The 21,606-nt window shown below is 44.2% G+C and overlaps 1 protein-coding gene across 1 annotated transcript in view; it reads right to left on the bottom strand.

The window, feature by feature from the left end:
• Window positions 1–259: 259 nt before the first annotated feature.
• ankfn1b (ankyrin repeat and fibronectin type III domain containing 1b) overlaps window positions 260–21,606 on the bottom strand; it is an 86,864-nt gene continuing 65,517 nt past the window's right edge. The window contains exons 5-22 of the mRNA XM_029527896.1: window positions 17,883–18,102; window positions 17,371–17,578; window positions 14,173–14,364; window positions 13,314–13,427; window positions 13,123–13,220; window positions 11,837–11,927; window positions 8,979–9,086; window positions 6,508–6,607; window positions 6,166–6,298; window positions 5,916–6,035; window positions 5,584–5,799; window positions 4,384–4,550; window positions 4,117–4,267; window positions 3,134–3,302; window positions 2,826–2,992; window positions 2,510–2,717; window positions 1,623–2,356; window positions 260–1,537 (exon numbers count right to left, since the gene is read on the bottom strand). Coding sequence (XP_029383756.1) covers window positions 1,241–1,537; window positions 1,623–2,356; window positions 2,510–2,717; window positions 2,826–2,992; window positions 3,134–3,302; window positions 4,117–4,267; window positions 4,384–4,550; window positions 5,584–5,799; window positions 5,916–6,035; window positions 6,166–6,298; window positions 6,508–6,607; window positions 8,979–9,086; window positions 11,837–11,927; window positions 13,123–13,220; window positions 13,314–13,427; window positions 14,173–14,364; window positions 17,371–17,578; window positions 17,883–18,102 — 3,493 coding nt within the window. The 3' untranslated portion in view covers window positions 260–1,240. The remainder of the gene's footprint in view (window positions 1,538–1,622; window positions 2,357–2,509; window positions 2,718–2,825; window positions 2,993–3,133; window positions 3,303–4,116; window positions 4,268–4,383; window positions 4,551–5,583; window positions 5,800–5,915; window positions 6,036–6,165; window positions 6,299–6,507; window positions 6,608–8,978; window positions 9,087–11,836; window positions 11,928–13,122; window positions 13,221–13,313; window positions 13,428–14,172; window positions 14,365–17,370; window positions 17,579–17,882; window positions 18,103–21,606) is intronic.

The following is a 21,606-nucleotide window of genomic DNA, read 5'->3' as shown; positions in this document are numbered from 1 at the left end:
CATATTTAGTTTGGGAGACAGTCGATAATATATAGCGTGCGGTTTTGCCTCTCAACAACTTGAGCCATCCCTTTAACATCAGAAAACCTTTGGGAAACCAGGCGCTAGACTGATGGGCACCATTTTCTGCTGCATCTGGGAATACCACTGAATCAAACACAACAAAACACTAAACTGGTCAACTTTAAGCACAGCATGACTACAGTACTTCAGATGTACTCAGCACAATTCTGAAAGGTTTACATGCGTTTTCCATCAATTAGACCAAACAAGAATTGTAAAGTATTGCTTGTTTTTTTTGTTGTTTTTTTTTTTTTCTCTCTGTTTGGAAATCCAAATGAGCTGGTTTTTATTTTCATCGTACTTCACAAGATGAAATGATGTTAGTTAGCTACACTACAACTGGGTCTAATATACAGAGGATTTGCTGCTGCCAACCGGTGAAAAGGGGCACAATACAGTCAGTGCCAGCTTCCCTCCTCCTCACCCTCTCTCGCTTTCATTCTCCGTTAAGCTCTCTCCCCCTTGTTCGCTTGCTTCGCTACCAGACATCACAGTGGCCAAAGAGCAGTTGAGTGACAGGCTGACTGGCCAAATTGTTGGACCAGTTGCGTCCCCAAGGGCAGACGCCAGCCCCCCTCTGGACTTGTCCCTTCCTTCCTGCCCTCTGGGCTGGGTCCAGAGGCCACATCCTGGGAACATGGGGCCAAGTGGCTGCAGCCGACAGCTCTGTGGGACTCAGAGAGTTCATAGCAAGCCGTGTTCGTGTGGCTGTTGAGGCAAGATGCTGCTGCCCGCATCAATTTGGCAATGTGCATGGCTCGATGTGCCGGCGTCAATCATGCCAAAAGTCACAGCGACGCGCCACTAATTTTGTTCAGCATCACAATCGTCTCCCCAATGACTTCTGACAGCACGAAAAAATATTTTCTCTTTGTTCCATTTCGTTATTGTTCATTTGGTGTCCATATGAGGGTCTCTGATGTTCATAAAAAAAGGTCTTATGCATGGGAGAACACATTTCATGGAAACAGATTCTCAGAGTATCTTTTTGCATAACAAGAACACAGCAGAAAATATGACAACATATTATAGCTGCAGTTGTGGATGGGAACACCACGCAGAGAGAAAACTGTCACATTTTGCGTGTACAAACGTAACAGTTCATTTCAATACACATTTATTGAAAGAGAACCTGCATGTCACATGAGGTCTTTCGAATTTTCTCTATCTGAAAGTGTCACACTGTGGTGGCCCGGCTGTGTTTCAATGCTAGTGGTGAATACTCCTTAATGCGAACACACAGTTTTCCCCTCCGCCAGGGGTTCTGGAGCTCCAAGGGACAGAAGTCATCCTGAAGCCACTTTTCTCTGTTGTCTACAACCAGCACGAGGCCAAAGTGCTTTAACTGTTCAGGACTGTAGTACTCACACTGCTCCTGTTCACTGCTCCCGAGCAAACGTCGAGACACAGTATTCATCTCCTGCACTACCAGCTGGACCATCTCCTGAGCTGACGTGCCTGGAGTTACACAAAGCTGGAGTGCAGGAGGAGAAGAAGCCAAAATGTTACAAACATGACAATAGAATTACTTTGCATTGCCAAAAAAGAAACTACAATACCTTGACACTGGTCTCCTTGGGCAGCCCTGTGCGATACTGTGGGTACACTCTCAGCGTGGCATGGCTGCCTTTCCTGAGGGCAGCCGGTGAAGGCGAGGAGAGTCTCTGGGTGCCGCTGTCCTCTGATAATGTACGTGCTGGTGGGAGGTGTGTCAAACAGCGCTCTGCAGAGCAACAGCGGTCCACCGATGATGGCCTGTGCCACCTTCGCTGCGGGGAGGTGGAGGGTGAGGGGCAAGTAGTGTGGTAGGAGTAAGGCTGGTGATTGGCTGAATGGGTGGAAGGAAACTCCAGGCTGCTGGTTCTCACACAGAAGGCCTGTCTCTTTTCAGTGATGTGCAGGAGCTCAATCTGCCTGCTGGGCAGAATGAAGTCACTGTCAAACAACTCTGGCGCCCCTCTCCTCCTTTCTCCTCCACAACGAACTCCTCCTGCTACCCCACACCGTTCACCGTCCCTCCCATGCTGCGATTCTGAGGCCTGGAGGACGTCTGGCGTGGAATCCCTTAGTGCTCCCCTGCCACGTCCACCGCCGCTGAGACACGGCCCTCCCCCTGAGCTGCTGCCGTCACTGTGCAGGAAGCCCCGAGGATCAATGGATACGGAGGATGAGAGAGGAGAGGAGGGCAGCAAGTCCAGCTCACGAGGGCTCTGGGCACGACTGGAATCATAATCACTGTCAGTAGTGAGGAACACCTCAGAGGATCCCTCCTCGTCTGATAGTCCGGCAAAATCTGCGGGCGAGGAAAAAAATATTTGATAACTGAGAAACTTTTGCAGAATTGCATTGGAATATCAGAATCTTACAATCCAATATCTTTTTCATTGTTTATGAAATCATTCTCAAGACACACATGTTCACATTGACAAGCTTGATTCTGGCTGACCTGAGTGCTTGTGGCAGGGTTCAGGTGAAGGCATGGGGGAGGGCATGAAGTCTGGCTGGGAAGAGGTGGAGGGAGGTTTGTCAGGCATCACCTCCTTGGAGAAGTCAATGATCCAGCTAATGGAGATGCCTCCTGTTGGCTGCTTGTAGCGTGCATACTGCAAGGCGTCCATAATCCACCTCGCGTCCCGCCACACCTCCTCCATTTGCTGTTGAACAGTTAGTGAGATCGCAACAGTTCATCACTATCTGTCATCAGATTACTTTGGCTGCAAAACCCTCACTGTGAGCGTCCAAGAGAAGAGAATGCTTTATACCTGGATGTGCTCTTGGACCTGCTGGTGTTTCTTCTTAGCAGTAAGGAGCTCGGCCTCAGAGAAGGCTTCTCTTAGTGCCTGCTGGGACATGAGTGACTCTAGCTCCAGCAAAGCCGAGACTCTGCAGTACTGTCCGATGAAACTGGGGCAATAGGCATTAAAGTGGACTGTGGAGAGAGGAAATCCAGTAATAATAACAATTTAAAACGAGGAAAAGCGAAGCACTGTGCATAATACATATTTATGCTTCTATAATATTTATAGATATCATGATAATGTCCTTTCTTTTTCAAACTTTGTGTACTAACCAAGTTCAAAGATCTGCAGTGGCAGTGTGAGGAAGCCAGAGCGAGGGGAATATGGGTTGTTCTGACCTGGGGCTGTGCACACTTCATCTGAAGGGGGCAGGAGCAGCAGGAAGGACACTTTCTCCCCAAACTCCACAACTTCCTGACTATAGATACGGAAGTCTTGTGCCTGGACCCACAGAAACAGGTGATGAGTTTGACCTTCAAGCAGAGATTGATATCTTCGTCCTAAACTTGCTGCTTCTGCTTGTACTCAAACTGCAGATGTGACAGCAACAGTAACAGCGTATGGATCACAGATTGAAGTCAATTTTCACTTATTTAAGTATTTTGAAAGTAGAACCAGGCATTCACACTCCAATAGCGGAATGAAAAGTAAGGAATATGGCAACTGCATGGTTTGCTATAATTAGAGGTTATTACATATCAGTAAAACACTGTTGGGATCTATTGTGGAACAAGTCGAGGGTAAAAGTTTCTTAGTGCTAAAGCAAAGCATGTTGTTTTTAAACTTTCTTCAGGCATCAATCTCATCTGGAAACAAAAATCTTGCCATAAAATAAAGTCTTATCTGCTAATAGTTGTATTAATATGCTGCATATGTTCACGTTTACGTGTCCTTTTTCATAGTACATGGTCGCAGTGTCCCATGGGTGGAACAGTGGGTGGTAAAAGATTTAAGCCAAATGGACAATGATTGCTGTTGTGCTGGAATTCAAACCGTGTTCTTTTATAGAAATCATGTAGAATTAGTGGTCTAACCAGAACTGGCTGAATATCCTTTGGCATAATTTTCATTGCTTTGAGCTCTTGCAACTGCCTGCCTCTGAAACTTGGCTCCTTTCTGGTAGTTCCATAGTATCAGTCAAAATTATTCGACACAAAGTACAAACGCTTTTATTTTAACTATAAACCATCCTGCACTTATTCATGAAGTCGTACAATTTGACTCATTTTCAGTCTGACTCTGTTCAAACTCTGACCTGGTTGCCAGGGACATTGATGTGGGCCATGAGCTCCTTGATGGCACTGCGTACATCCTGTAGGAGGCGATGTGGAGCACTCTGTACATCATGGTCCATTTCCATTGACTCATCAAGAGAGCTGAGGGCTTGAAGCCACTGCCACTCCTCTCTGAAACCAGCACATATGTCAAACTCCCAACTTTGAGACTACAAATCTCCAAGTACAAACAGAGGGTTTCAAACAATTGCATGACTCTTAAGTACACAAAGCAACATGTTTCCCACCTGGACACGTTGCTGTTGTCACGAATCTTTGTGTGACAGAGGACATTGGGGAGTTTCTGTGGCACCAAGGCTCTGATCTGCTCAACTGATGTACACAACTTCAGGTATCCTAGGTATAATCCTGGAGGCAACAGCTTCCTGCTCCGTCTGTGGTATGCCAGCTTCTCCTGGGAGCAGCAGGTGGATGGAAACCAGGTAAGAGGAGAGTCTAGTGGTGCCAGCTGGAGTTGATTCTAATTTGGTCTCTATAAACATCCTCAAAGTCATTTCAGTGAATTCATGCCTTCTTGTCATTAGTCCTTGAGAGACCTGAGTCTAAAGTTATGCTAACATGTTTAAAGTGGAAATCAGCACTGCTACATTTGCCCATCAGCAAATTTTTTTCTATTTCATCATACAATTTGTTCATAACTGGCCACAAAACAAATATTTCAGTCAACTGTGGTTTTGCCACAGGGAGTCTCCACTATTGTTTTGGAACCACAAGGACAAACCAACTTACATTGGAGACAAAATGGGATTGCAACAATGGTATCAAGTTTACCGGGCTATATAGACAAAATTAAGTTGCGGTTAGGTTCCAGATTGTGGCTGTTGTGAGCAAAACAACCACACAGCGTCGGTTGCAAAACACAAATCAACAACAGCTACTTATATTATCATCATGATGTCCACCACATTGAAATTCAATTCAACGTCACAATGCCTGCATGAACGGCCATAATGTAAAAGTGACTTTGAGATGATCAACATTCATAGGTGGGATTCTGACCTGAACTTTAATTAACATGGTCGCGGGTTCAGTATGTGACTTTAAAAGGAGGTGACAAATTGAAGCAGAGAGTCATGATAATATGTATTTGTCTAAAATGTGTGTCTGCAGAAGCAGCTCTCATAACTGGAAGCAGATTTCAATTTACGGTCTAATTGTTTCTGCCACGCAACCTCGTGTTGACTGGTTCTCTGTGAATGAGAATTGAAAAACATTACAGCAATTTCAATAAATAAATGTTTTCCACTGATTCTGGGCATTTTATTGTTGAAATGTCTAACACTACACTGTTTCATCTTGCAAAATCACTGGGTAGTGAAAAATGCTAAGAATGAGCCTGATAAAAACCATAACCATTGCTGGAAATCCCTCCTACCATTCCTAAATGCTGTGGAAACATGCTGAACTTCTCTCCTAGTGGGACTCACATGGAGTGTGATGAGGAGCATGTCCAAGGCTGTGGGCTCTTCGGGGGATGAGATGGACTTACGCTGGAGCTGAAGTTTACAGAGCTGTGTCCAGCGTACCCCATCGAGGTTAGGACAGGAGTTCATGTCCTTTAGGAGCACCAGCAGCGCATTACCATGCTTGTCTTTGATTGGCTCAAGATATACCTGACCAAGATCCTGGGTTCCCAGCATTCCCTGTGGAAAGGCATCAGATAATAAAGCAAAAAGTATATATGAAAAATCAGACTATGAGATCATGTGGCCATTCCCATTTCCCATCACAATGAGGCTGAGTCTAAGCATGGTAGTACCTGTAGGTGGGAAACAGCCTGCAGCATCTTGAGACGGGTCTGCAGAGTGCAGGAACAGGATGACTGGGAGGGACTGAGACACTGCTGCAGCCAGGGAATCTCCTCCCACAGATAGGACACCTGGTGCATGGACACAAAACAATCACACAATTATGACAGATACTGTAAACAGGACAATCTTACAGATTCACTATGTTACTGAAATATGGCGTATGTTTCTTCCCATCTTCTGATGAGTCGGTCTGCCCACCTTGGTAAACCAGAGAAAGTCCTGCATGAGAGAACTCGAGTAGGAATCTTCAACCTCCACAATAGGAATCTGGTCCTCTGGTGTCACCAACACATTATCATCTCTGTAGAATATGGATGTCAGATAGAGACCTCTGGAAAGTAACAAATGGAAAAGTGCATAATTCAAAATAAAATAATATTATTGATAATATAAAAAGTAGCTGCTGACATAGAAACTACACATCCATTATTGACATTGAATGATGACTATTACATGCTCTAATCTAAATGAATACTCAATTAAAACATAAGATACACATGTACAATTGACTTTATTTTAAGGCAGCAAAAGATGATCAACCTTTTCAAGCTTTTAACAAATTTGCTTGTTGGTTGGAAGAGGTGGCGTAGGCTTTTGGACACCGAGTGCTTCCTGCCCTGTGGTGGGGCTTTGCACTGTTCTGTGTGGAAAAGACAGAAAAATGAGAAAATATTTAATTCTCTCTTGGAGACAGATTACCTATTTGAGCGCGTACACTGAGACTCCTGATGCTAAAAATCAGGGCACTGATGACCGACTGATGTCTGATTTTCTTGCTTAAACCAGTGAATACCTCTGGCCTGACAAAATCTAGACATATCTCTTCCAATGACAGGCTGCTACTTAATTGACAACAGACTTGACATGTCCAACAACATGGTTAGAGGGGAATGTTTTTCGACATTTTATTCGCTCCAGTGGCGCGGCACCATTTGACAGTCATGCTGGCTGCCAGCAGCAGACTATGGGCCTTGAGGGAACCACTAGCTCTCAAGTCCCAGAGGAACACTAACTGTGTGTATGTGTGTGTGCGTGTTTACCTGCACATACTATAGCTGCTGGAGCATGGCATGTCTTGAGCTACAGCCAGTGGAGCCAAGGAGCTGTAGTAATTTACGTGTGTGTGTGTGTGTGTGTGTGTGTCTGTATGTGTCTTAACCCTTTGCCACTCACTGACAGGGAGGTCAGTTAAGTCTGTGGGGACATGTTTATTTTTAGTGGGCCTGGAGGGGGTTGGAGGCGGGAGAGGGAGGTGTGCGTATGTATGTATGTATGTGTGTGTTTGTGTGGGTGCCTGTTGGTGAGATAACGCACCTCCCAACTCATTAGAAACCTCGAGTCCCAAAACCTTCACAAATTCCCTCCCCTTTCCTTCCCTCCCAGGTGATCTTACTCCAGCCCCAGGCCACTTAAAGTCAATAAATCCCCCCATTCAGGACCCGAAAAGAACTAATTTTCTCTTCAGGTGGAAGAGTGGAGGTGGAGTAACAAGAAAAAACAGCACTCCCTCGACCCCTCTCACCTCCCCAAATTTCTCTCCACTTGCGAGTCTGTTCAGCTCCAGTCCTGTTGGCCTCAGTCCCTGTTTGACACTGAGTAAGACAGACAAGTAGGGCCAACTGCCTGTGTTAGTCAAGGCCTCTTTCAAAGTTTAATTAATAGTGTTTGGACAAGAGGGAGAAGGTGGCGTGGCCTATGAGCTGGGCCGTGATGGAGGTGCACACATGGTCATGTGGGAGAGGGGACAGAGTTGAAAGTGAGCATGTACATGAATATTTGTGTCTGTTCATGTACATGTGTATCTATATGTCCCCTTGTCTATCTTTCTGTGTGTATATGTATAGAGAGTAGGCAGGACGGCTGGTGGACTGTGGGGGGTGATTTGGGGGGGGGGCAGCAGTCATCAGTGTTAATTTATGCCTTGCCCTGACTCCAGCCTAAGACTTTTCTCTTGCAGAAATAACAAACATGACCCTGGGACACGCCACCTTGGCTACCGTGCCTGAACTCTCAAGCTCAATCAGTCGCCGTCTGAAGAAGCAAGAGCCACTCAATACTGACTATTATACTGCATCTCGCTAGATGGCTAATATGACCACAATGGATAATAGTTAGTGTGTGTGTTTGGGCAAGCGGGTGTGAGAGAAAAAGAGAGACAGCTTGCTCAATGCTAAATGTAGTTTGCCATCATGTAAAAAAGCCAGTGTGGACAGGTTTTGACACTTAAGGGACCAACTTACAGCCAGCAGTGTTTGGAGATATAAACAGCTTGAGTGTGAGAGAGGTTGATCTGCATTTTGTCAGAGAGAGAGAGAAGTTTTCAACAGAGGAAGGGCTGAGTCATGGAAAGACGCATAAGGGGGTGGAGGGGCTGTTGAGATGGGGTGGGGGTATTATTTTTGAGGTGGCATGCTGTCTTAGGGTGTACAGCCCCCGAGGTACTTGTCGTGCCTGAGATTGTGAAGTGTCTGTCAAGGTGAGATGAAACACAGCATTTGGTGAGATGTGTTACACCTGCAAGTCGAACCGTCCATCATGTTTGTTTAGATCTCGAATATTTCTGAAACATGAACTAGATGATGGCTAAAAATTCAGAAATGTTTGTTTAAAATGTGACACCCGTAGTGAAAACGCCAGATGGTCAGGTTAATGTCAAAACCCCACAGCACAGTTCAGGCTACATTTCACTTCAGCTTTGGCTTGACTTCAACTAATAGCAGTAGTGATCTTAAGGTTAGGGTCATGTGTATTTGTGGTCCTGTAGTCTCAAGTTGTTATTCTGCCCAAGAATTTGACCCTGATGGATAAGCGGTTGAAGATGAATGAATGGATGAATAATTCCATAGTTAAAAGTAATAATTTTACATATACAGTATGGTAGATATAATATTATCATTATCAGGTTGCAGGGTTTGCGTTTCAGATGGGCACAACTCTCTAAAACTACATTTACTGTTAAGTCCTGTAGGTAAACAACATGTTCATCAAATTGATCAAAACGTTGTTGATACCATGGCAGACACAGTGGCGGTGAGCCTCTTTGATCAGTCCCAGAAGCTGGTCTAGTGCCTCCTTCTGGCCTCTTTGTCGCGGAGCACGACCGTCAATGTCCCTCCAGCCTGCAGGAGAAAAAAAATCAGAAAAGACGCAAAACAATATGTCCCGTATATATCTCATTTGGCAGATCTGTGTCTGTCTTGTTATGTCCGAGTTGCTAAACTTATATTTAGCTATAAAAGTCACTTAAAACCTTAATAATCATAACTTGTTTTAGTTCTTGTGAAACTTCTGGACAACTATTGGATGTGTTGTTGTTATACTATACAGGCGTTTCTGTTCAAGTTGGAATCAAACTCTTCTAATATTGGCTTTGGGCAAAGGTGAGGGAATTCCCTCACCTTTGCAGTTCCTTTGAAGCATTAATTATAATAACACATTAAACTAAGATGTTGCATGCGAACAGCATCTTGGAATTCCTGATGAGACTTCTAAAAGTCCAAAAGGGCAGTTTGAAAGTGTACATCACTTAACAGGTGTATTCTTTTTCGAGGAAGAGATTACTTCCAGTTCTTTCCTTGTTGTTAAAATTTGTATTACAGACAAGTTGCTACCAGGGGGGTGCACTTTTTGGCAGATATTCTGCTCACAGTGGAATCTTTGAATACATCACCATCAGTTGGTTTATTTGAAATTGCTGAACCTGGATCTATGGACCCTGGAGCAATAACTTTGCTGAGATGAAAAATAAACTGGACTTCTTGTTTGAACTTAGATGGAAAACCTGCTCATTTGAAGCATACGCCAGTATCACAAGACTCAGCAACAGGCTCCCAGGGACCGTTTCACTTATTAAATACTCAAAATATATGTCAATATATTTTCTTTCTTTTAGTGGTTTTCATTTGAATAAAAATAGCATTCACCTAGATTATACTTGGCTAATTCAACATTTTCCCTCCTGTATCTCTCTGTCTATACTGTGTTCATGCAAATCGCAGTGGGAGGATTTTAATCAAATTCTTCTGGGGACCCCAAAAATCTTCGGGCTGGCCCTGGTCCTGAGGCTTCCAATAGTAGGAGTGTGAGGTGTGTGAGACAGACTGTTTCTCAAACAGATCTTGTGTGTGTAGTATAAGAAACAGCACCCACCCCAGTGTGAGAAAGCTGTGGTTGGCTCACAGACAGACCCACTGAGCACCAGCGCAACTGGCTGCCCCGCACATATTTGGGCTGAGATGCCAGTACACACACACACACACACACACACACATGTACTCTGACACACAAAAACAGTGTGGCTGGCCCAGTGACAGAGAGTAAGGAAAGTAACACACCACACATCGTGCTGCAGTGCAACCTCTGTCTCTGACTACTCTTCTTTAGGTCTCTTTGTGTTTTTCTTCCTGTGTTTTGTGTTGCTCTTTCCCAGTCATGCAGGCTCACTCACTAACACTCCTCATCATAAAAACACCAGAACACACACACACACCACACTTTCTCCCCTCGCTCAGATGAGCAGTAATTCCTCAAAACATTCTGCCCTCTGCGTTAGCTAGCCAACATCGGTTCTTGCTCACTGAGGGATGTGTCAGTGATAACCCCCCTCCCCTCCCATTTTACCCACCCCATCACCCCCACCCCGACTCCCTCTCCTGGAGCCCCCAGGAGGGTGCGTGGAGCTTAAACACGGTGAGCTCTATTCCCGGAAAGGTGCCTGTCCCGGCAGGACAAGCGGGCCCTTTAATGGGCGTCCATGGGCCGGTATAAGGCCCCCACTGTTGGGGCCGCGCCGCGCACTACAGCACAGACATGCAAATATTTCCAGTGGTATGCCCAAATGGAAAACACAAACACGCAACATCGAAATTAGCTCTGAAAGGGGGAGGGAGGCAGGAGGGAGGTGGACATCAGAAAAAAAGAGAGGGAAAGCCCAGTTTCTTAAAATGAAGACGCACACACTTGCTGAAAAACACGGTGTGCTGATGAGGACAAACATGTCCATGTGCTCCCCAGATGTGCAATGACTGTGCCAACACACCCACAATCACAGCACCTATGTTCACTCTCTTACAGTAGGTGTGCACCAACTGCACATGGTTTACAAGCTGAAAAGCTGACCATGAGAATCAATCCATAAGTCATCAAAACATTTGATGAATTATTTCACATAATTGAATTTCTGTTTTCAAATCAACAAATGCCTCCAATTAAACACAATAAGGACCCGTAATTTGTTGCTCCCAAAGAAAGAAAGAAGGAGATAGATAGATAGATAGATAGATAGATAGATAGAATGAGGGTCAGGGCTGCTGTGGTGAGTCAACACCTCAGCTGTCGTTGCACATGACTTCACGGTTAACTTCTTGGCTGAACCCGGGCAGCTTCTACTGCCAGCCAGTCCCAAACACCATTCTGAGGCTATGGTTACACTCACTGACGTCTGCAGCGGGGGTCCCAAAACCCACCCAGCCTGCTGGCAGAGGAGAGCCCAGCTGTCACCCCTCACCTCCCCCACTGCCACCCCCCTGATATTGTCAAAGCAACGCTGGAATGACGTTGGAATAACCAAATCAATTAAGTGAATGTGAAATGATGCAATGTCCAAGTCTCTCTTTGTGTCGGAAAGCTATGAGAGATTGTATCGTTCAGGCAGCACACAGAAAACCACACGCACTCACATGTGCATTTTTTAAGCTATGTCCTGCCTGAAAACAGTTTTTTTGTGGTGCTAATTTAGTGAAGCCAGCTAAAACCCTCCAGTGTCACTTGCTTGGCACTGCTGTTGACTGGAAGTTTTATGTTTTGTTTTATGTAAAATTCTGCCACATATGTGAACAAACACATATGCAAACACAAAGCAGACACTTACTGGAAGGTGCAGCGCATGCAGGGGTGGAAATGAGTGGAGGCCCCCAGCCCTTCATGTTGTAGGCTGACACTTGGATGTAGTAATGCGTTCCCTGGAAGGACAGGACAAAGGAGAGTTGATGCAAAATTTGGTTGCGAACTGCAACGACTCTAAAGGAACAGGCATCTGTAAAGGTACAAGCAGGTGTAATACCATCTGTGTTTGTGCCTGTTAAGTGCATCCATTTAGCTTTTGCTAGGTCCCCATTTTTGTATGTGTGTGAAGGGTGAAGGGTCTATCAAGAAGCTCTGTCTGTCTCTGTGCCCAGTATGTAGACAGCAGACCTATGACTCTCCTTTCTCAGCCAGATCAATCAAACCAGCCGCCGACACTTCCTGACCTTGCCTTGACCCCTGTCATGTGACAGGAGTGAGCTTTGGCTGGCAGCAGGGGCCTTAAATTGGGGGTTATTCTCCCACACAATAACAAACAACCAATGGAGTGTCCATTTGTCTACATGCTCGCTGAAGAATGCCAAACATAAATCAGGTTGCAGGCAACCAAGCTGCTCTTTTTATCATTTTGGAGACTGTTTTGCAACTGTTGCTTATTAATGGTTGGGAGCAAAGACTTTCAAAAAACAAGTAAGCCACGTTTTCCAAATGTGTTTTAAACAAGGCCATAAGTCTTTCACCCCCATCATTTGGGAGTGATGGTGACTTCAACTTGTGTGTCGGGTTTGATGGATGTAATAAAGAAGAGTCGCTGGGGAAATGCCTTCAAATGTTGCCTAAGCAAACACCTCAGGCTCGCATGTAAATAATATTCAGGGGCCTTAATGTGGAAGAATAGCTTCTAAATTTTTTATCGGTCAGCACCAACAGCTGGAGAAGCTAGAGTTTAGTGCTTCTTTGTGTTGGTTTGTCACCCATAAACTACCATATAAATCACGATTGTTGCCTTTTTATCTGGTAGTTCTCAGAGACTGAGGTAACAACAGAGGAAATAAGTCTCCTGGCCTAGTTTCATGTGAAGATGGTTTTATGTGTGGGGATGTAGGAGAGGATAAATACATGTGGATAGCTGTTCTGTCCAAGAAATCTGCAACATAAGTCAAACTTTTTTTCAGTCACCTCTTGAAAGCATCAAATTTAAGAGATTTATATAAATGTGAGGCAAAAACATCCATAATCTAAAACAGCAGGCTGTTCCTGATTAATACTGACTTATTGATCACACTGTGATGCTGATTCAGCATTTCAGGCTGTCAGTAGCATGTCTGAAGCATAAATTTAGTTGAAACTTACAGATGTCAGTCCAGTGATGTTGCACTGCAGCAGAGTGGTGTCGGCCACCACCATTTCACCCAGCATGGGACTGAAGGATGGCGCACTGCTCCAGCTCACTGAAAGTACACACAAATTCACATATAAACACAACAAGCGAACAGTGAGTGATGTGTTGAATATAAAGCAATGGGATGGACACAGCGGCTGACCTTTGTACTTGGTAACCACAGCAGAGTTGACACAAAGAGGTTCCTGAAAGTCCACCCTTAGACTAGTGCTGCTGCTGACAGACAGGCGAACTACACTGGGAGCGTCTGGAGGGCCTAAGGAGCCAGACAGACAGAGAGACGACCAACGTAATAAGTAAGAATACTAACACAGCAGACAAAGAAGCTACATCAAATCTTATTAAACATAAACTATTATGTGTAACCAGTTTCATTTTCAGAGGTGTAAAAAGTTTGTGAAGAGTCAAGTTGTGGATGCCTGTGAAATTGAAGCAATTTACGTTTGGTGGTGAATGGAAATTACATCATGCTGAGAGGAGGTGAGGATGTCACTGGCTGTGATCGTGAATATAACTCCATAAACATCATTATGACATGTGGCGTGTAATTTCCATCCATGTTCACACAATGTACCTATCAAATGACATGAGTATATGGAATTATAAAGTAGGGAAAGATCCTCTGTGGATCAAAGTGCAGATTGGCTGGAGTGGAAGAGGAGGAGTATGTGCGTGTGAGCGTGCCTGCTTTCATGAGGTGGCTGTCTACCCTGCCACTAAGCGTGTCATGAAATGCCAATAAAAAATTAAAGCAGGAATACAGGCGCGTTATGTTTGCACGCGCAAGCACACACACACACACACACACACAGTTGTCTGCTAGGCATCCCAGTGTGGAAGCATTTAACTCAGCCCAGACAGAATGCCAGCACAGAAAAAGGGCGCAAAAAAAATGAAAACCGACAACGTGGTGGACTGCTGTAACGATCCAAGCAGCGAGCTTCAACTGTTGAAAATGTGAGAAAATCTCTGTAACATCAAAGTTGCCTTGTAAGCCTTACTAGCATGTTCGAAGCCTGTCTGCATGCGTCTGAAGAGCCGGAGCCTCCATTCCCAGGCTTTTAGCTGCCTGTCTGTTCCTTCCTGCTCACAGGGACCCTCGCTCCACACCTGGGCCTGAAGCTCTGACACCCGCTGCTCGGCCTCTTGGACCAAGGTGGCCAAATGCACTGCTCGGCCTTCCAGACTCACGACTAAGAAACACAGAAGAGCGACTGGTTAATTCATGCACAACTTGAACATGTTAAAGTGCCCCTGTTGCTTTAAAATAACTCTGACATCTAGAAAATAATTTTTCTCTCACATATGAAAACAGCTGGCAAACAAATGTCAGAGCCTTACAACAACCAATATGAACGGGCTGTTTTTCAGAAGATTTAAATGGGTAAATGCAAAATACTGTGAACGTGAAACACTGTCCTCAAAAGAAAACCCTCCTGTACAAGCTTTACTTTTCTGATTTGAACTATTAAATCCATTAGAACAGAATTATAATATAATTTATGACCTTCATCAGAGGAATCAATATTGTGCTGGCTTTACTTTGATCAAGTGCCCCAATTATGCACACAGCCATACTGATAATGCAAGGAATTGCCATTTGCAAATTGCTTTTGCAGACCACTGTTTTTAATGTCTTTGTTTGCCAAAATGCTGCTGCAGATTCCTCAATAAACTTCATTTAATGTAACTAAGCAGCCCTTTTTAGAGATGACATCACCTAGAAAATGACAGAAAATGGGGCAATGAAAGTAAGAGAGTGAGAGAGGGAGGAGTATTCTTCATATGCGGTTATAAGGGAACACAAGATGGTGGGAACATGCATAGACATTGTCTTAAACTGCCATTGTAAAACTTTTTTTTTTTTTTTGCTGCAAAACCTGTGGAAAATGTGTACAACTGATCTATTTATATTGTATGCCACAGCCTCACACTACCTTCAGATGAGGAATGTTTTTCTCAAAAGGGGGAGGGTGTTCCTAAAACAATGTGAACAATGATGTTTACTTCAACGAAAAACACATCACTAGAGTAGATGAGATGTAACACCCAATGAAAATATTCCAATCGTGGCTGAGCTGTTTGTGATCGTGGCTGGTGGTGGCATGACATAAAGCTCAACGGTTTCAATCACTGTGGCTGCAACTGTAATAAATGAAACTGTACACCAGGTAATGTAAAGTTTTTAAGGTCACAAAGGACAGTAGCATACTGTACTTCTTCTTTGGTGGTTGGTCATTCTTGGAGTGTTTGGGACTGGTGTGTGTCTGTGTTTAGTCTGTGTGGTCTGTGTTTGTTCATTGTAGATTCCACTGTTGAGCGTTAGATTCCACTGTTGACAGTAAGTTTAAAGCTCCGTGTCAAAATGTCCATCTGGGTGTTTAATTCTGCGGCTCTGTTCGTGTCTCCTCAGTGGCTGTGAGCTTCTCTTTGAATTGGAGCATCTTTTCTGGGTGTTAGTTTTGTTGTTCTCTTCAGCCACTTGTGTGACAACTTGAAGGCCATTTGTCACCTTTGGAGGAGGTGAAGTGAGGTGGGGGTTGAATGTTAGGGTTTAAATTAGGATATTACTGAGAATCCTTAGATGCATAACTGCCAAATGTTCGTGTTGATTTACATTTGCAACCCTTCGAGGCCAAGAAACAGGCCCAGATGCTCTCAGCAGTGTGTATGTGTGTCTTGATTTGTCCTTGTTTCACATCAAGGCTGGGATCCTGAACAGCACATTAAAGTGGCTCTGTTCAATTGAGAGCCGTTAAGGGATTTATAATGTGAATATGAAGATGCTTTAGAGATTTGTTTGATTGTATTTGTCTGCCCTTGTCTCTCTGGTAACCACACAATGTTGACTCAAGCACAGCATATAGCAATAAGCATCAAAATCAATTTCTTTCAGAGCTTAAGGGAAAGTCTGCAGCGCCTCTTATGTTAATTCTCCTCAAATGGAATTTGATTAGCACATGCTTAAAAAAAACAAAAGGCCTTTACTTTCCTTACACTTGTATTGTTGTTTGCTCCTTTTCTCTCTCTCTCCCTCACTTTCTCTCTCTTTCTCTCTCTCTCACACACACACACACATGACTTGCTCTCTTTCGTGAGTTATTTGGGTTCTGGAGAGAGAACACAATCAAAGAGCGAACTTCAGTAAACACCACTTTCCATTCAAGTGTTTCCAATTTAATGATACCTTTATAAGATGTCTGGCTCGGCTCTGGAAAAGTGTGTGTGTGCGCGCACACACAAAGTACAAACACAAACATCCAAGGAGCCTTACTGGCGAGTTCTAATCATTAACAGAAGAAGGCAGCGGAGGCTCAGCAGATCACAGACAGTGAAAAGTGCTTACAAAGATGACTAATATTGCATCATTATTACCACCCCTTCATCGCCTTTAATATGTTTTCACTGCCAAAAGAAAACAGAAAGAAATGTGTCACTAGTGTGGACGGCTGGAAAGATGGATACATTCCTGCTGTGCATGATAGGAGATTGTGTTATTGGTTTTGTGTGCAGTGTTGCTTTGGGCACAACCTGCGGCAGACGCTGTGATAGCAGCTTTTGCTTCCACAACAACAGTTGCAGATTCCCACTGACTGAGCGTCGAAGTCCAAATAAACTAACTGATATCAGCTCTGAGCGAAACACTGAAATCTACTGAAGGGGGAAAAAACAAGATTAGCGATCTGTCAGAAAGTGACAGCTATGGTTTTACTCATTAGCTTAATGAAGGGTATAAACTGTGAATGGCAGAGCAGAAAAAACTTTTTCCACACATCACACATAGTTGGGTTGGCTTCAGTTACGGGCAAATCACCAAATTTCCATCTGAAAGCCAAGTATGGTTCGATCACCGAAGTTATATCAGCTTATCAAAATTTACGAGGAAAGACAGGATTACATGAATAGATTAGAGCAACGCTGATATATCTGAGACCCAGGAGGGATATTTTTTTACTGAAAACAAAGATGAAGAAAGTGAATATATTGAAGTGCAATGACTGTCTCTGTGCAATTTTATGAACTGAAATAATAGATTTGGGAACTTTGTGTGGCCGCTCATTGAAATATGTCTCCGGTTTTATTCTGTTGCGTTAATACATCACAAAGAATGAAAATGTGCTCTGATATAATAACAAACTAACTCAGAAAAAAATCTGGAAAAAACTATAGGGACAGCTACACTGTGATCCTCTACTCACAGTGGGGGCTCTCCTTGGCACCGGCTCGCAGCAGCAGCTTGGCCATGGGCACGTTGTTGGTCATGATGGCGATGTCGAGGGGCAGGAGGCCTTCACTGTTTGGAGTGTTAAGGTCCAGCTCTTCCAAGCTGTACTGAGAGAGAAGCAGCTGTACCAAGTCCAGCTCCTGGTGCTCCACAGCCTCAAACAGAGCTTCATTACCCTGGAACTGTGACACAAGCACAGTTCACATTGAGTTCAATGGGAAATCTCATATCGAGACATTTTTACTTCTGTCAATGAAAAGTGAACATTATAATCCTGTGTAACTGCTCACACGCACGCACACTGCTGCTGCCCTCTGTATACTTTGTCTTGCATAACAATATTGGGATGGGTGGGTGTATGCTCTTATTACCTGATATCCTCATATTGTCCAAGTCTATATGTTTCCGCTGACTATTTTTAGACTACAATGTTCCTGAGCTTGTTATTCTTTCCTTTTTTCCTCTCTCTCTCTCTCTTTAGCTTACTATGGTGGTTTTGCGCAGCCTCTCCTTGTCTCCTCCCCGTCCTGACAGCACACTGTCCTCCAAGGCAGGGGGGTTGGTGCCCACACGGAACTTTCCAGACAAGTTGCGGTATAGGCGGCGGGCCGCACTTGGCGAGGACAGGCTGGCTGACTTGCGGGCTGGGGCCGGCTGGTGGGCCTGGTCCCCCCTCATGGGCTGCGTCATCTTGGCAGTGTCAGCCCTGGAGGGGAGACAGGTGGGTGAGAGACATGAGAGAAGAGAAAAGAGTGGAATATGATTATTCATTCAACACATGGACCGTGTAATCTCTTCTTGCCCATTAAGACCACAAGGCTTTACATCTTTGGAAAAGATCACAGGGCTTGCACAGTGAAATGCAAAGTGCAAAAGCACCAAAAGCCAACTGAGGAGAAAGCTAAGCACACTTCAGAAGTCCAGAGGAGTAAAAAACATGCCTTTCATCCTCTGGAACTTGATTGTGATCCGTTCCCCCTATGATGGTCTGGTGACAAGAAATTTGGCATGCTAGACAGTTACTTGGTAACAGGCTATTCAGCAACCAAGTTTACATTCAGGCTCTGGAAGACAGCACCAGAAATTCAATGGGCTAAATGTGGCAGTGGCGTTTAAAGCGCCAAGGCATCAGGCTCTTACATGACTCACATTGTACTATATAACAGCTCCAAATATCAACTGTTGAATAATATGAAATTCACGGTGTTGATGTAATAGTATGTATGGCAGTGCCTGTCAGGAGTTTTGGATTGTAACTCCTTGAAACAAAGCAAACTCCACTCATAACCCCTGATCACACACTGTGTATGATGGACGGTGAGCATAAAAGTTTATTTCCCCATTTACATTTTTAAGGTTATCTGGAAAAATGAAAATTGTTATCAAAGGAATAGATTTGCATAGTTCAAAAATAGTTTTTTTAATCCAATTAATACCACAACCCCGAAAATGATCTTTGCCCCTCTGGGAGGCAGGAACCTCTGATCTATGGCATGGTGATAAATGACACTGATCTGCCAGATGGACACCATGTTGGCATATGAGTCATCCAGCACTGGCAATGCCTGCTGGGAAGCCAGTTTGCCAGAGCTGTTCTTGCCACTGGTGTCTTGGCATCACTGGTATGATGACTATGCTGCCTCTCTACATTCTGCCATGGGAAATATGTCGATGATGGTGAGTTTCTCGGGCGAGTCTGGTCCATGGTGTTCACACACACTCAACTGCTGAAGGAAATGTCAGCAGGCCTCTGTGGGTGATGGTGATGGACTCTGTCAAGGGTCCCACCACAGGCAGAGAGATAAATGAATTCCTTGGGTGTACTTTCAACACCTTTCTCTCCTTCTGTTCCTCCCTCCTCTTCTAACATTTAAGGAACTACCTCTTTAATCATCTCTCCCCCCTCCTGTCTTTTACTCCCGGTCTTTTTCACTTTTTCTCCTTACTGCCATTCTTCTCTCTCTTCTTGCGTTGATTCAGCCCTGGATCCCCTTTTGCAGTATAACATTTAATAATGGCATAAACAAATATAAACAATAAAAAATATCAACGTTTTTAACTTTTAAACCATTTTTGGAAAAGTAAAAAGGCAGAATAACTGATGTGAAAAAACACAAGCATTGTTCCAAAAGAATATAATATAAATGGGATTAACACATTTGATATAAATTAAAGTAGTCTTTTGGCATGTGGTGATCTCATCATTAACTGATTTCGCAGTGGCCTGAAGACCATAATTCAGTGCAGCCATCAATGTGCTTGTCTTTCACCATGTGTCGTGTTCAAGTCCTTGAGAAACGCTTGCTTATTATTGGTCACTCGGGAAAACATCATTAGTTAAATGCCACAAATGTAAATGTTGTTCTGAAAAAGCAATGGTTTGAAGAAGAGTGGGGACAGGTTGAGGAAAGTAAATAAAGGTTGAGTTAGTTTGGGCCATCACACCATATGCCAAGAAGTATCACCCAGGCCAAGAACAGATTTGTCAAGGTGAGAACATCTGTAGGAAAAATGTTATTTATACTCCTGCTCAGCTATGGACGTGTGAACCCACACGATCATCCATACACACCCACACAAACCCTCCCCCAACACATGCAGTTTGTACAACAGCTGACGGCGGCCCACATTGTAGACTTTAAAGCAGCTCCAAGCCCCCGCAACAAGCCCTTTTTCTCCGGGCCGATATACCTAAAATACCCCCGATCCCCGTCCCTTCCCGCTCCGTCCCATCCATCTCCACTCCATCCCGTAATAGAGGCCTTATTTTAGACATCCTTGTGTTCCCGGCTGGGCCTAACCTATTCCAGGGTTCCAGATAAAGCGCGGCAGGTATTTGGAATAATTTTTCCATGGCCCTGGCCCGGAAGATAAAACAAGAGATATATTTGTAATGCATGTGCCGGTATCCCATTTCAAAGAGAAAGCCCATTGGAATCCAGCCCCAGGCTTATTGTTATTTGCCTGAGATGGAACAGACGACTTTTTCCTGTCGGCAGGACGGTGCCCCATCACTCTCTGACGACACTAGGGAGTGTGTAACATGGTGTGTGTGCGTGTGTGTGTGTGTCTGTGAGCTGTCAAAGAGACGCTGCATCCTACACGTGAGATTGGGATGTCATTTCCCAATGACATGCCCCCTAGCCCACACAAAGACAGAGGACGGTACATGATAAACAGAGTGTTTAAAAACAGCTATACTAAATGTCATCCTAACAAGCAACTGAGAGAGAGAATGTTTAATGATAAGAAATGAATACAAAGATTTCGACAAGTTTTTTCTTCTACCACTTATGGATGACCATTCAGACGACTGCATGTGTTTGTGACCTCATCCAGTCAGTGGCCTTCATGGTGATTGAACAGGAGCACGTTGTGGCTGTGAATAGCTCTGCTGGGAAGACAAACGCAAAGCTTCAAAGATAAAAAGTTGATTGAAATCACACATCCACACAGCAGACGTGGCTTTTATCTCAGCTCATCTGCTTTTAACTTTCACATTCAAAAAACTGAGACCCAAAAAGCTCATTATACACACACACACGCACAAATAATCCCACCTGAACTCACTTGAACTCACACCGACACAGACGGAGTCTATGTCACACAATTTCCTACAGTTTTACCAGTTTTGGGAGGCAGGAAACAGTTGTTCTGGGAAACCAAAGTCTCTACCAAAAGCCAGGCTCCATGTTTGGCCCCTGATCAATCCCACATCAAATGTACCCAGCCTGCTGGAGTAAGACTGGATGAGCCCCTTAAACAATCAGCACCCCCAAGTTGCAAACATGCATTCACACAGCATCCACTCTATTAGTTATTGCAGTCTGTTTACACAAACAGCTCAGTCTTCCAGACAGTGAGTCACATGTAAACAAAGACTACATGTTACGCAGAGAGTCTAGACATTTACTTAATGCCTGACTAAAAGTCAAGATGGGAAAGAACCTGCAATTCAAGAAAATGACAAATAATTGTTGGTTCCAGCGTGGCAGAAAATGTAACATTTTGGGGAATTCTGTAACAGCGAAAAAATGCCCACAAGTGTGCACATAACAGACCCTAACGATGGTGGGCAGCTAACATCTCAGAGACACATCAAATCAGATCAACTGGCAGCAGAGTGGAAAATGCTGCTCAGTCATTCTCAGTAAATGGCCCGGTCAGAACCATGTGAGGATGAATCTATTATGGGATGGAGCTGTTATCC

Source organism: Echeneis naucrates, chromosome 19, assembly GCF_900963305.1.
Source record: "Echeneis naucrates chromosome 19, fEcheNa1.1, whole genome shotgun sequence".
Classification (NCBI taxonomy): Eukaryota; Metazoa; Chordata; class Actinopteri; order Carangiformes; family Echeneidae; genus Echeneis; species Echeneis naucrates.
The sequence above is the reverse complement of the archived record's forward strand: the minus strand, read 5'-3'. Positions and strand labels throughout refer to the sequence as shown.